Source organism: Benincasa hispida, chromosome 3, assembly GCF_009727055.1.
Source record: "Benincasa hispida cultivar B227 chromosome 3, ASM972705v1, whole genome shotgun sequence".
Lineage (NCBI taxonomy): Eukaryota > Viridiplantae > Streptophyta > Magnoliopsida > Cucurbitales > Cucurbitaceae > Benincasa > Benincasa hispida.
The window spans coordinates 12,864,669-12,879,670 of NC_052351.1; the positions used below are offsets into that span (position 1 = coordinate 12,864,669).

At 30.9% G+C, this 15,002-nt stretch overlaps 2 protein-coding genes across 4 annotated transcripts; one reads left to right on the top strand and one right to left on the bottom strand.

Moving 5' to 3' along the window:
* The first annotated feature begins 7,161 nt into the window (after positions 1-7,161).
* Positions 7,162-11,380, top strand: LOC120073676 (microtubule-associated protein 70-5). 3 transcript variants are annotated; one of them, XM_039026478.1, is made up of 11 exons: positions 7,162-7,561; positions 8,702-8,787; positions 8,872-8,937; positions 9,014-9,184; positions 9,261-9,431; positions 9,522-9,677; positions 9,762-9,908; positions 10,013-10,084; positions 10,184-10,765; positions 10,852-11,006; positions 11,107-11,380. In XM_039026478.1, exons 1-11 carry the CDS (start codon positions 7,462-7,464, stop codon positions 11,126-11,128), a joined length of 1,728 nt encoding a protein of 575 aa, XP_038882406.1. In that variant the 5' UTR covers positions 7,162-7,461; the 3' UTR covers positions 11,129-11,380. The 3 variants fall into 3 exon arrangements, with proteins under 3 accessions (XP_038882406.1, XP_038882408.1, XP_038882407.1); XM_039026479.1 differs by having other exon boundaries at positions 7,163-7,561; positions 11,110-11,380; XM_039026480.1 differs by lacking the exons at positions 8,702-8,787; positions 8,872-8,937.
* A 2,171-nt stretch (positions 11,381-13,551) lies between these two features.
* Positions 13,552-14,783, bottom strand: LOC120073677 (protein PXR1-like). Its single transcript, XM_039026481.1, has 3 exons — positions 14,626-14,783; positions 14,456-14,537; positions 13,552-14,361 (listed from the first exon to the last, which is right to left on the bottom strand). Exons 1-3 carry the CDS (start codon positions 14,635-14,637, stop codon positions 13,745-13,747), a joined length of 711 nt encoding a protein of 236 aa, XP_038882409.1. The 5' UTR covers positions 14,638-14,783; the 3' UTR covers positions 13,552-13,744.
* Between the last annotated feature and the right edge of the window lie 219 nt (positions 14,784-15,002).

A 15,002-nucleotide genomic window follows, 5' to 3' on the forward strand; every position in this document is an offset into this window, starting at 1 on the left:
TTAATTCCTACCACTAATTTCCAATTTGAATTTCAAATTGAAAATAATTTCACACCAACAATTAAATTTCCGCACTTATACTTGAAGTCCAAAATTCCAAAAATGCCTCCAACTAATAACAATTACTGAAATTCCAAATAATAAAGTTACTGAAATTACATTATTACATTAACAATAGGTGAAAACCTCCGGAAAGAACAAGTGAACGATGAACAACTTCTTTTATTAGATGATAGGAATCAAACAAGATTAATCGATCGCTTACGAGACGCTAAAATGATTGTTTACAAACTCTCCACAATCGCTCAGTATGACTAAACGATCGCTTACTAAATCCTCTGCGATCGGCCACAAACTCCTACACAATCGCTTAACTATTACTATTACACGACTGCATATCTTATACTATATGATCATATACCAAATGCTACACGATCGCTGAGCTTTACTACACGATTGCCTAGTGGAAATAGACGATGAGTGGCACACTGCGATGGCCTCTCCGCAACAGTGTCTTCTGAACACCCACTCTCAAGAGCTATCTTTCCTCACTACACGATCGCCTACAAACTCCTACACAATCGCTTAGCTATTACAATCAAACGATCGCTTTCTCAAAACCTATACGATCGCTTACCTTTTACTATACGATCATATACCAAGTGCTACACGATCGTTGAGCTATACTACACGATTGCCTAGTGGAAATACATAATGAGCGACACGCTGGATGGCCTATCAAGAGCTCTCTTTCCTCATTACACAATTGCTTAGTTATTACAATTAGACGATTTTCTTCTCAAAACCTATATGATCGCCTACGTTTTACCATACGATCGTATACCACATGCTACACGATCGGATTTTTTTTTGTTAAGTTAAAAAATATGCAATTTTTTTTTTTTTTTTTTTACATATCTATCAGATGTTTTTTTCTAAATTTTAGAGGGTTTTATTTAATAGAAAAAAATCAAGTCTATTGAAGTGTATGAACAATTGTATGCTTCCTTTAAGAAAAATTCAAAGGACATTAAATACAATTTAAAAAGTTTAGACCAAATTTGAAAATGCTTTAAAAATTGCAAAAAAGAAATGCACTTCCCAAACAGATATAACAAACAAACAAGATTCTAGACCATTTCAATATACGAATAAAATTCAATGGTTCATAGGTAAATAATAGATAATCATATTTGATATATATTCATATATAGGCATAACTTATTTTCCTTTTTTTGTATGAATTAATATTCTCTTGGCTATCATATGTGGTGACTCTTATGGAAATTTATTCAATGGATCTTATTGTATAAGGTTGAGGTTGTAATATTCAAGATTAAAAATTAAAATTAAATTTAAAAAGCAATTAAACAGTATAATAGATTTGAAAATAGCTTTTAGAGATGTCAAAAAAATCAAACAATAAATTCTTTATATCAATATCAACTGCCAATATTTGATAGTGAGTTGTTTTTGACAAGATTATTTCCATCCCAAGCAACCTCTAAGTTAGTCTTCAATTTCTAGATTATATCATACATGAATATTTTTGTGGAGGGAAAAACTATTAAAAAAAAAAAAAGTAGAATTTAATATTTAGAGAATTAAAAAAAGAAGCACGGGGTGATTTAATCTTCAACCTCTTGATCAAATATATATATCTTAACCTTTGATCAATCTTTCTTCAAAATCATAAAACTTTTGTAATCTACTTAAGATCAATAGTAACTAAAAAATACATAATCCAACTCTTAAATTGTAAGAATAATAATTTTTTAAATTAAATCTTTAGATTATATGAAAGTTTTTCTTAGTTCAATAATTAAGAGGGCGAGCAATTGAATCACCAACTTATTTATAGTTGTAACTATAAACTTTTTGAATTTTATACTTTAATAATTACACAGCCTCTACATTTTAAATTAAATAGAATATAATTTGAAAACAAATGGTTGATTAGATATTTTTTTAGAATAGAATTAGATATTTTTGGCTTTACAAAAATTGGATCCAAGAAAATAAATACTTAGAAAGAAAAAAACTTCATCTAGTCATAGAAACGCCCCAACCAAAACAATGAATTCGGGGACCTAAATTGATATATATAACTAATTCTATCCATTTTGCCCAATTTTCAAATTTTGATTCGTCTCACTAAATATATAATTAAAAAATAAAATATTTGTCCAATTTTCAAACACTCTCGGCCATTTGTCCCACTTCCCTCCCCATTTAATCAACAAAGTTTATATTATCAATTTCAAAGTCAAAGACTTGATTTTTTGAAAAAAAATGGTACTTATATTTTGAAAAATAACGTTATTAAGCAACAATCTTAAAACAATTAAGGTCCTAAAAACTAATTTTTACACGGTTTAGGATAAAATGCAACTTTATACCATGGCTAACTTTTGAGGTATATAATTTTTTAAAAAATGAAGTATTTGATAACTACTTAAAATAGCTTTTAAAACACTTTTAATGTATTTTAAAAAGTTTTTATAAAAAAATTTAAATAAAAATGACTTTTTAAAAAATATTTTTTTTTCCTAGTCAATCCAAATAGGTCCGAACAATCTTTTAACACCCTAAAGCTTATATTATTAAATTGTCATGTTCTAAAGTCAAAATATATGTGGTAGTGAGATATATGAAAGGGAAAAATATTTTTTTGGTCCCTAGGTTTTGGATTTAGTTTCTATTTAGTCCATAAGTTTCAAAATGTTACACCTTTAGTCTTTAAGTTTTGAGTTTTATTTTAATTTAGTCCTTAGATTTCAAAATGCTACAATTTTATCCTTGATAATTGAATTTTGCTTCAATTTGGTCCCTATGTCTCGAGATTTACACTTTTGACCTCAATTTTTCACTAAATACTCACTTTTCGTCCGTTGGAGTTAATTTGTAGTTAGTTTATGTTAATAAATTAAAATCATTAAAAGAATTATAATAATTAAGTTTCACTATTTTTATCACTTTTAAAATTAAATTTTAAATTTTACTTCTAATTACTTTTAAATACCCAATAGAAATTGACGTCAATGATTGAAAGTAAGTATTTAATGAAAAATTAAGGTTAGAAATGTAAAATCTTGAAATTCATGGACCAAATTAAAATAAAATTTAAATATTAAAGGTAAAATTTGTAACATTTTGAAACTTAAGAACTAATTTTTTTAAAAAAAAAAAAAAAAACTCAAAACTTAAAAGACTAAATATGTAACATTTTAAAATTTAGGAACTGAAAAGGTATTATTTCCTATACAAAAAGAGTAAGGACGAATTTCGTTTTTGCTACAGTAGTATAAATTTAGGGACATTTTTAAATATAAAAAAATATTTTTTGGATTTTTCTATTTATAAGAATTTTCCTTTTTAAAATTAAGCATATTTTTCTTTTCTTTTCTTTTTTTTCCCTTCTTCAACTACCTTAAAAGTTAAAATCTAAGAAATTCCTAAATTAATTTGGTTAAATTACAACTTTACTCATTCAAGTGTGATGTTAGCGTTTAGTTACTTTCAAAAGTGTCTAATAAGTTCATAAAGTTTTTACTTTAAGACTAATAGGCAGTCTCCGACAATTTTTAAATTTTTGAAAATTAATTGATTCATTATATATAAATTTGATTTTTATATGTCTAAAAGAACCATAAACTTTCAATCTTATGTCTAGTAGATCCATAAATTTAAAAAATCTCAAAATTTTTAGAACTAAATTATACTAAGGTTTTTGAAACTCGAAGAACTAAATATACACTAACCTCAAATATTGTAAATTGACCCAATAATTAATTTTGAGATTAAATTTGTTGGTATATTTCAAAGCTTCAAAGTTAGGTTTGTGTTGTTAAGGATAATGGTTGTTGTTGAACAACAACTCTTCCCTTTGTGGCATAACCCAATTAAACAAATCCATTGCCAAATGTCTACTCTTAGTTCTAATGTAATTATTATACTTTCAAGCAAAGAAGAGTTTAATTAAATGAATAACTTTGTAGTCCCTATTAATTATTTATTTATTTATTTAATTTTCTTCCTTTCTAACAAAATGTTTAATCTTTCAAGCCACTTTTGGTTTTTCCCTTTCATTTCCAAGTCACAAAGCTGCCCCTTTTTCCCTTAATTTTCAAATTCAAAGATCATATAAATGACATTAACTTTTTAGTATGAATTCTTTACACAAATGCTTAGAGAAGGCTTACTTTAAGCAAATTTTAGCGCTGAAGCAACTCTATGATGTCTCTAAATCTATAGCTTTCCATCACCACAACAAGACTTGACCACTTCCTTCTTATCCATTGATTAAAAAATTTCAATCCATTCTCAACCAAATTCATCACACTTGTCTCAATATCACAACATGAATTTCAGTGCTTATTTCATAAGATTTGAGATTAATGCAACCACCAACATTTTCTATTTATTTATAAAAATAGAAAAATGAGTGAAACTATTTACACAAAAAAAATCTTTTTTGATAAAGACTTATTAGTGTCTATCAATAATAGAATTCTATTAGTTTCTATCAATATTTTCTTTTACTCTTTTTGTAAATAGTTTGTTTTAAATATTATTTTGATTCATGTATTTTCAAGTTTTTTTCTGAGAACTAAACTTAGACATTTAAAAGTACAGAAACTATAAAAGAATAAGTCTCTATATTATAAAAATTTATTCGAAATGCTCTATCACACTATGTGTTTAAAATTAATACAACTTGATTTGGGGAAAATGATACTTTAAAAAGAAGAGGGGAGAATAAAAGTGATAGGAATTTCAAGGCATAAAAATGAGGTTAAATGCCATGGCCTCAACAATCTCCTTCAAAATAAGGACCTAAGAAAGACACATCATAATAATGACTAAGCTAGAAAAATGCATGAACTCAAACAATAAAATATCAATGTCTATATCAATTTCAATATTGATATTTTAATTGTACGGATATATGAGTAAAATATTAATATTGATGAATATTTCTGTAAATTAAAAATTATAAATATATTTAAATTTATAATTGAGTTATTTTTACTTTCAAATCAGGACTTATTTTTTGTTATCAGTGTAGATTTTTCTATTGAAATTAATAGATGATATTTTACTATGTTTCATAGGTACATATAGTTTAAGATATCGATAAATTATTAATATCAATGGTGAACCCTCTAATTTATGTATATATCAAAGCATCAACAAATGTTTTAATCATTTGACGAGTGCAATAATATATTTTGTTTGTGTACAAATTGTGTTAAAAATATAAAGTAAATATTGACAATAGAAGAACGTAAGCATGTTGTTTTTTGGATGAAAATTTAGGAATGCAACAGAAAACCAAACCGATCCAATGGTTTGGTTTGGTTTTTTAGTATAAAATTGGACATTTTGATTTGTATTTGGAGAAAACTAAAAAAGTATTGGTGTGAATTGGTTTTTTATTAGAAAAACCTATAAAAAACCAAACCGATCCAATGGTATATATATCCTTAAAAATATACTATCTTTGAGCATTTTAATTATTATGGTGTATGTATATTTGTTGATTAGAAAAAAAAAAATATTATATAGCTTGTACATTTTCTATTTAGAAAAGTGCCAAGAAAAAAAGTCAAATTTCAATTTATGAAAAAAGAAATAAACCTAATTTTAATTTTAAATTAGTAAAAAAGACAAATTCAAAATAAAGTAGTAACAAAAATAAAAACAGAAGAAAAAAAGGAAAATGCCAAAAATTGAAAACCAAACTGATAATAAACCGATCAAAATAAACCAATCCAATGGTTTTGTTCTTTATTGGATATTGGTCTGAATCTCTTCTTTGTAAAACCGATTGGTTTGATTTGGTTCTTAGTTGACCTCAAAACCGACAAAATCAAACCGACTATCACCAATGAAACAAATGACGAGCTTTGTTATGAGGAACCTTTAAATCAAACAATCACAAATTCTATTTTAGACCCTCCCATATTATTCTATATTTCGATTTCGCCTGAAATTGTAAAGTACTTCTACTCTAAAAGTAGTTTTGAAACGTTTAAGAAAGTTACGATAACACTACAACTTTTGAAAGTGTAAGAGTATTCTGAAGTAAAAGCCTAAATTTAAAGGTATCTTTTTATAATTTAACAAAAAAATAAAGGCCACCTCACCCAAAAAAAAAAGTTTAATAAAATTTTGTCCATTCAGAAAATCCAAACAACTGTTATAAAATTTAAAAAAGAAAAAAGAAAGGAAAATCTTCACCGTTAGAAAAAATATCAAACTATTTATAGAAATAGTAAAAAAAACATTGGTGGAAGTCTATTAGTGTCTACCCGTGATAGAAAATACTAATAGAAGTCTATTAGTGTCTACCAATGATAGACTTCTATTCGTTTCTATCATGATAAACATTGATAAACTTTTATCAATCTCTATCATTAAAATTTTGTGTGTAAATAGTTTCTCCTATTTTTCTATTTTTGAAATTCTTCCATAAAGAAATCTCATTTAGGTGTCCAATGGCAATCATTCTCATAAGTTAGGTAATAGAATATTGGGAATAAAATGATCCTAAGTTAAAAAAAAAAAGAGAGAGAAAAAAAATATCAATTTATACTCCTAAATTTTAGGAGTTATAAAACCCTAAACTAAAAATTGTATCAAGTTAAACCCTAAACTAAAAATTGTATCGAGTTAAACCCTAAACTTTGAGGATTGTATCAATTTAAACCCGAATTTTCATAAATATATTCATTTAAACTCTAAATTTTCTCAAATGTATCCAAATAAAACATAATATAGGGTTTAAGTTCATACAATTATGAAAGTTTAGAATTTAAATTGATACGCTTATAATAATTAGTTTAAATAGTTACATTTATTAGTTTAGAGTTTAATTTGATATAACAATCGTAGTTTAAGAATATAAAAGTGATATTTTTTCCATAAAAAAAAAAAAAAACAAAAAAAAAGGTTAAAGGTAGATATCTTGATTAGATTGTTGTTGTGGTTAGCCATCACATTTAATGAAAAGATGCGTTTTTTTTCCCAACAGTTTTAATGATAATTACTTTCTGTAATCAACTAGATTAGCGGTTGAGGATTCTAAACCCCCAAAATCTTTCTTCTCTGTTTAAATATATATAAAGATATGAAAAAAAAAATAAAAATTAAAAGAAAGTGACCGTTACTGTGATGAAGGAGGGAAGAAGCCGGCTTTGCCGGCTATGAAATTGCCTTTTTCAAATTTCCGCTAAAAAAAAAAAAAAAAAAACCCATTAGCCCATTTCTTCTTCCTCTCTTTACGGTGAATCCCTTAAGCCATAGAACTCTTTTTTTCCCCAATAAAAAGCTCATCGCCTTCCCCTCCATTTCCATTCCCTCCCCTGTTTTGCATTGTTCTTCCACTGTTGTTTCATTAAATAAAAATCAACCTTTTTTTCTTTCTTCTGTTTTCTTGGAAATCGCGTGGTGAGAAACATGGTGAGTTACGAGGAACATGTCGGCAGAGAAGAGGTTTGTGTTGTTCATCCTAATCCTGTTGTGTTGGAGCTCAACCGTTTGCAGAACCTGCTTTCAGGTTCTTCTTCTTTTCCTCACATTGGTTTCTTTTGTAGTGGGATTAGTTGTTCAATTCAAAGCAAACCCATTACTCTTTTCAACTCTTGAGAGATAAAAATCGTTTCTTTTTTAGTGAGAACTGTTAAAATCGTTTGCACTTATGGGTCTCCCCTGTTTTTTTTCTTATATTATAGATTGCTCTGTTTTCTTAAGTGCAAGTGCTTTTGACTTGTCGATTTTTGTTGTATTTTGTCCATATAAAATCACTGAACTATGGCTTCTTTTAGTTGTTTGAGATAATGGTTTGTGAAGTAAATGAATGTTTGAGAGTTATTAACTGGCTTTTAATCATGCAAAATCAATTCGATGTTTAGTTTTATACTTCGAATGCAATTTTTATTACATCAAAATTGATTTGGAATGACATAAAAGGGAGGGAAGAATCAATTTTCTGTAATTTCATCTTTCTTGTTTTACTTTTTTTTTTCTTTTAATTATTGATTTTGTTGTCACCATTCATCAGTAGTATTGGCTTTAAAGCGTATATTAATTATGGTAATGATTTATTAGATATCCAATTAGAACAACCGCCACAATAATGTATCTTTGGGAAAAAACTGTATCAAGGTTTCTCCATATATGTATATGATTGTCTTTAATTACACCAATTATTAGGGAAATGTCAAAGATATTTTTAGGATATTAAGAGAGCATGTTTGTCATTATTACTAATAGAAATGTTGTATAGTCAATAATTATTATTTCAAATAACTTTGGGCCCCAACAAATAACTATTTTGTCATTGTTCATGTATGTGTATCCTTCTTTGTGTTGCTATCTACTGATTTCACAGTTTAAGTCAAAATTTTGAAAATTAAAAGAAAATTTTTGTTTTTAAATGTGTTGTTATGAAGGGTGAAAAGCTTGAAAAACAAGCAGAATTCTTAGGAAAAGAAAAATTGGCAACAAAATTGTTATCCAAATTACCAATTAAATTTCATGCCAATATCATAATACAGTATCAGTGTTATCTTCTTACTCCTATTACCAAGATTGTGTCCTATCAGCCTTAGACTTAGATATGGGTCCTATCAGCCTTAGACTTAGATATGGGTCCTATCAGCCTTAGACTTAGATATTTTTTCCCCAAAATTTATAGAAAAGAACAGGGAGCTGGGAGCTGCTCACAGTGAAATCAAGGCCTTGAAAGCCACAGAAGCCCAGAAAGATAAAGCTCTTGAAGAGGTTACTGCTTGAATCATCTGTAATCATATTAATTTACAGATAAGAGATGAATTTTTAACTGTTTTTTCAATTTATAATTCTCAGCTGAAAAGTGAAGTTGATAAACTTGATGACAAGCTTAGAGCCACTGAAAATCTTCTTGAGCACAAGGTTGCTAGTTTGCCTTTGGAGTTTATTTTACTTTTCCTGACTTGGTAGGCTCATAATGAAAGATATGAACATGCAGAACCTCGAAATAAAGAGACTAACAACTGAGAAGAAAGATGCAGTGGCTGCACAATATGCTGCTGAAGCTACTCTCAGAAGGGTATATGCTAATCAGAAAGATGATGATTCTCTTACCTTTGCTTCAGTCGTCGCTCCTCTCGAAGCAGAAATCAAAATGTACAAGAATGAGGTGAGTCATGAAACTTATCATGAATTATATCTGTCATTCCATATTGCCAAATTGTTCACATATTTGTGTCTTTCAGGTTGCATTACTGCAAGAGGATAAGAAAGCTTTGGAGCGTCTCACAAAATCGAAGGAGGCGGCGCTACTTGAAGCGGAAAAGATTCTGCGAAGCGCACTTGAGAGAGCTCTCATTGTTGAGGAAGTTCAAAATCACAACTTTGAGTTGAAGAGACAGATTGAAATTTGCCAGGCAATGATGCATTTACATGATTCAATTGCATTTCTCAAAGGCTACTTTTGTAGGGAAAAAGAACTAACCATGTCATTGGATTACAAGCAGGAAGAGAACAGGATACTAGAGAAAACCAATCGCCAAAAGGTAATTGAGGTTGAAAGGCTTGGCCAAACTATTGAGGATCTAGAGGAGGCCATTCTAGTTGGAGGAGTCACGGCCAACATGGTTCGAGATTACAAACGACAGATCGAAGAATTACATGTAAGTTTATGGAGATGGCATAACAGTGCTTTGATATTCTATTAAGGGTCAAGTCATGGATCTTGATTTGAACAAATAAATCAGGAAGAGAAGAGGACTCTTGAGAGAGAACTGGCAAGAGCTAAAGTCTCGGTGCACCGTGTCGCTACCGTGGTGGCTAATGAGTGGAAGGATGAAAATGACAAAGTTATGCCTGTCAAGCAGTGGCTGGAAGAGAGAAAGCTGTTGCAAGTACTTGCAAAACCTGAGTTTGAATTATGTATTCTCATGGTTCTTGACCAAAAGTTTTGCAATCTTATGGCTTAACTCTTTTTTTTTTTTTTGGCAAATCATAGGCAGAGTTGCAAAGAGTGAAAGAGAAGTTGGCTGTCTGTGAAAGGACAGCCAAGGCAGAAGCACAACTCAAGGTGGTGAATATATATATATATATATATATATCACTTTTCTGTTTAATACAAGAAGGTATTATCTCAATTCTTTTTGCTGAAGTCTTTATCAAACTGCAGGAGAAATTCAAATTGAGGCTGAAAACCTTGGAAGAAGGGTTAAAACAAATTCCAATTTCCCCTGTGAATAGCAATGCATTTTGTGGATCTCCTAAAACAGAACGATCCAATAACATCTTAGGCTTCTTGACAAGCAATGGAAGGAAGAGGTCAACTTCATTGTCAAGGCCTTCAACCATCACCGAAAGTTCCAATATTCTTGTACAAACAAATGCAGATTATGAAAAGGCCACTGCACCGGAGTTAAATCGCTCTAACAGCTTGAAGAAGAAATACGTCACGGCTCGCGAGAATGTGATAAAAAAGAGTATGTGGGCTTCTGGTAGAAGTAGAGTGGTTGATATTGGTGAAAAGGAGGGTAATGAAATGAAGGGAAACAAAGAAAACAGAGACGCTACCATAACAGTTTCCAAAGAAACCAATGATGGTGAAGAATTGCACAATAAAGAACCAAGCAACCTCGAAAACGAAGATACAGTTTCAGGTTTTCTGTATGACAAAATACAGAAAGAGATCATCAATTTGAGGAAGCTATGTGAAGTAAAAGATGGGAACTTAAATGCAAAAGATGAAGAAATAAAGGTCGGTCATCCAACCTTTCTCTTTCTTTCCATATATTTTTCTCCTCTACCATTACTTTCTCTTGAATAAGATGAACTTCTTGGCAGATGCTCATGAAAAAGGTTGATGCATTAACAAAGGCCATGGAAGTAGAGTCCAAGAAAATGAAGAGAGAAGTAGCAGTCAAAGAAAAGGAAGCAGCAGCAGCAGCAGCAGGGAAATTAGAGGAAAAGAAAAACACCAGGACCCTTTACACTAAAAGGTTCTAACTCAAAAACTTCATTTCATATTTCCAATTTCTGTTCAAATTTCTGTTCAACTTCTTTCATCATTCATGAACTGATTGGTTCCTTTTGTTATAGCAGTCGTAGGCTATCAACTTGATAACTTGCCAAGGAAATGCATTGAAGAAAGAAAACGAATCAGGATGCAGAGTTGATTATATCAATCAGTTCTTATTTTTGTGTTCTTGTTCTTATGTAGATACAAAATTACAGTGTGTACTTATGGCCAGCTGCTCAGTAATAAGTTTGTTTTAGCAATATTTTCTCTGCGATATACACATTATTCATGCCATCTGCTTGAGTAGTAAATAATCGATTTCAATACATATAAAAATGCTTGTTTTTCCAAAAAGAAAAGAAAGGCCTTGTTAGCAATCATTGCTGGATCATACCAACTGAGTAAAAATCTAGCAGCCGATCAATAGAAACAACTATACAAAATGAAAGTTCAAGGTTGTTGATTTAGTCCTGGTGTGATCGAAAAAGTTTCTAATAAGTCCCTAATCTACACACTTTTTAAACATCATAGACATAATATTGAAACTTTGTGGACAAAATTTTCTTGAGTGAAAAAGGCAGAACTAGTAATTGCGAACCTCTGGAATGGTGGGCAAGGTGGGGTGCCATCTGGGGCGTCGATCGTCGATCTCGAAACTATCAGAGAATTGAACAGCAATACCTTTAGAGCCAAAGTTTTTGGATTTTTTCAAAATCAACTCAAACTGTTGTTTGCTGACTACAATGGTGGCCTTGGGAAGCTTGCACAAATCGGCAGGCTTGATAATAGAATCATCAATGCGAACAGGAAGTGGAGGAGGGCCATGCTCAACTTCTCGCACTGCACTTGAAGTTGTAAAGGCTTGACTTTTTAGATTTACGCCTTTATGAGCTCCATTAGCTATCTTTTCAATTGGCAATGCCAAGTTTAAATCTTCAACTTCACAGCATATGAAGCCTTTGATCTTTTGCAGAGGTGGGAAATGGGGTGTGTTGATGCAATTCCCCATTTTCTTATCAAATGAAACAGAGTGAATGATTGTGGCTTTAGTCTATGGTTTTGTTGCTAATATTTAGTGTTCCATTGGCTTTGAGTTTGTTCAACGTGCAAACCATCACATGATTAAAATTCTATATACAGTGGACTTTTCGTAGTGGACATCTACTCCAAGCAAATGTAGATGAGACCAAGGCTAATGAAAATTATTCGACAAGGTCATTTCTACTATGGGGCTGTTTGTAACACCCCACGTTTAGGACTCAAAAGTCGAATTCAACACCTACTAGTTCCAACATTTTCTTGTAATCTGGTTACGCTATTTACTTATCTTAGTCTACTTCCATGAGTGAAACTCCTACAAATCAATACGGGACATGTCCACATGCTTTTTCCTTCCCTCACATATTTCCTAAAAAAAATTCTATGATTGAACCACCGAAAAGGGATGCATCTTGTTGATACAGGTTGTACATTTCAATTTTTTAAATTTTTTCTTAGCCATACCTCTCTCATTCAAATGTGATCCCCGTTAATTTATTATGTACATCTCTTGAGTTCGGTATTATACTATCTTCTAACCATTGAAGATAGACTCGAAAATTTACATGCCCTCTAATATTTTGACCGTTTGTCTCTTATACATCTTAAGCTCAAAAATTACCCATCATATTGCTTTGGACTTTCTCCCCCAAAGACATCCCTTTCCAATTTCCCACTGTTTTATTTGTTGGAAAATGAGATGAGCACCTCTTTCTAATTCCACATAGCCAATATGTGATGTGTAATGGTTGTGTTTCTTTTGGTGGTGGATTTTTTTCAAGAAATTGTTTCTTTTATACATAAAATAAAGGCTTTAGGAAGCTTTTCTTTGGTTCATGCAAAAAGGGTTTAAAATTTTCAAAACAAGTTATTGACCTTTTTTGTTTTCTTGTCATAAAAAGTCCATCTACATATTAAATACTTTTTGACATTTAAAATTGAGTTAGTCTTGCAAAATTGTTATTCCTAAAGTAATATATACTTTGTTTTCATCAAATAAAAATCTAAGGAAATTCTCTTGCCTTTGAGATAAATCAATTTAGGCTTTATCATCTTATACTAAAAATTAAAAACAAAAATTCAATAATGAATTTTAAAAAGGAAAGAGAAAAAAAAAACAAAATCAAAATCAAAAGCATCTTTTGTTAGATGTTAATGTATGAGTTAAGCTTTGTCTCGTTGAAGTCTAGTTGTTATATCCTTATCACATTTGGTCCTACATTTGCTTGACTTTAGTGACGTTGGCTAATCCCATCTTTCTTTCTTAAAATTGTTACTTTTTTTTGTTCAACTAACTCAATTTGTATTATGTTCTTAATTAAATAATGGTTATAAACACGAATACCTATTTCAATTAGTTGAACCATATATTTTTTCGATATAAAAAAGTCAGAAACAATTTTTTTTTTTAATAAAATGATAATTTGTTGGCTGGAAGAATCTATTAACGGTACAAACTTTATAGTTTATACAATTATAACCAAACAAACAAAAGTAATCCTTCCTTCCATTCCATTCCACTTCAGATTTCACTTCCCCCTCTTTTATTTTTTTCTTAAAAGAAACGCTTCTAATTTTCAACACAAAAGAACAGAAATGACACAAATTTTCAACCTTGTTCATAATTTACCGTCAGGATCATAATTACGAAAATGGGTCTCATCTCATACCGGATTTGATTCACATTACAGAGCACTCCGTTGGATTTTCTGGGTTGTAGTAATCAGAAGAAGGCCCACCATAATATCCCCTTCCGCCGCCGTATCCACCGCCGTACCCACCGCCATAGCTGTCGTAAATCGGCCTCCCGACATAGCAGGGTGGCACCGCCGGTATCCCGTAGCCGTGGTATTGGTAACAGGGCTGACCCTGGAAACATGAACTACAATGAACAGAGTACGGCGGAGGCGGATAGCCTTGGACCGGTTGCGCCACCACTTTCGGCTTTTCCCCTTCCTTTTTCTCTTCCTTCTTCTCTTCTTTCTTCTTCTCTTCCTTTTTCTCTTCTTTCTTCTCCTCTTTCTTCTCCTCTTTCTTCTTCTCCTCTTTCTTCTTCTCTTCTTTCTTCTCTTCTTTCTTCTCCTCTTTCTTCTCTTCTTTTTTCTTCTCTTCTTTCTTCTCTTCTTTTTTCTCTTCTTTCTTCTCTTCTTTCTTCTTTTCGGGCTCTTTGATTTCGATGCTTTTAATGGATCCATCGCCTTTAGAACAAATTTTCTTCATGATTTTTTCAGGCGTGCAGCACACAACTTTGATGATCACCATGCCCTGTTTCTCATTATAAACCTGGTCTCGAATTTCTGTAAAATGGAAGAAGAATCAATAAACGTTAGAAAAATTGGGGGGGGGGGGGGGGGAACAGGGGATTGGGGAAAATAAAATGGAGAAACGTACGGGGAAATTTGGCAAGAACTTTCTTGACTTTCTTGTAGCAACGATCGCATTCGAGGTCAACTTTCAACATCATAAGCACTACCTGCAAGAAAGAAAGAAGACAGAATTTAGAATCAAAATCAGGGTGATGGGTATGGGGAAGGAGATCGGCGGCAAGAAGAAGAAGATACCTTTTCCTCCATGGCTGAAGCTCGAGAGAAGCTGCTCCGATCTGAAAGTGAGCTAAAGTGGAGAGGCAGAGAGGTTTGGTCAATTGGGATGATTAAAAAGGAAGAGATTTGGAAACGGAACAGAGGCAAAAAAGAGGTTCCTTAAATAATAAAAATAAAATAGGTTGAAAATTGGTATAATTAGTCAATAATGAAACTTTAGTTGTGACTAAATAAGACTATAACTGATCATATTTAATCATCATTTCTATAAAATAATTTAGATGTATATTATAAAATATTTGTGTAAATGTCAAGGAGAGCATGAATTTTAAAAATTAATTACAAAAAATAATTACAAAATAATATCAAATATTGAAAATGAATTAAACCTGAGT

Excerpts from the sequence above, each read along its gene's own strand:
- LOC120073676 (XM_039026478.1), top strand. The coding sequence starts at position 7,462 with ATGGTGAGTTACGAGGAACATGTCGGCAGAGAAGAGGTTTGTGTTGTT. Across the intron at positions 8,788-8,871 it reads AAGATAAAGCTCTTGAAGAG|CTGAAAAGTGAAGTTGATAA; the intron begins GTTACTGCTTGA and ends TATAATTCTCAG. Across the intron at positions 9,909-10,012 it reads AAGAGAGAAAGCTGTTGCAA|GCAGAGTTGCAAAGAGTGAA; the intron begins GTACTTGCAAAA and ends GGCAAATCATAG.
- LOC120073677 (XM_039026481.1), bottom strand. Across the intron at positions 14,362-14,455 it reads AGTTCTTGCCAAATTTCCCC|AAATTCGAGACCAGGTTTAT; the intron begins GTACGTTTCTCC and ends TCCATTTTACAG.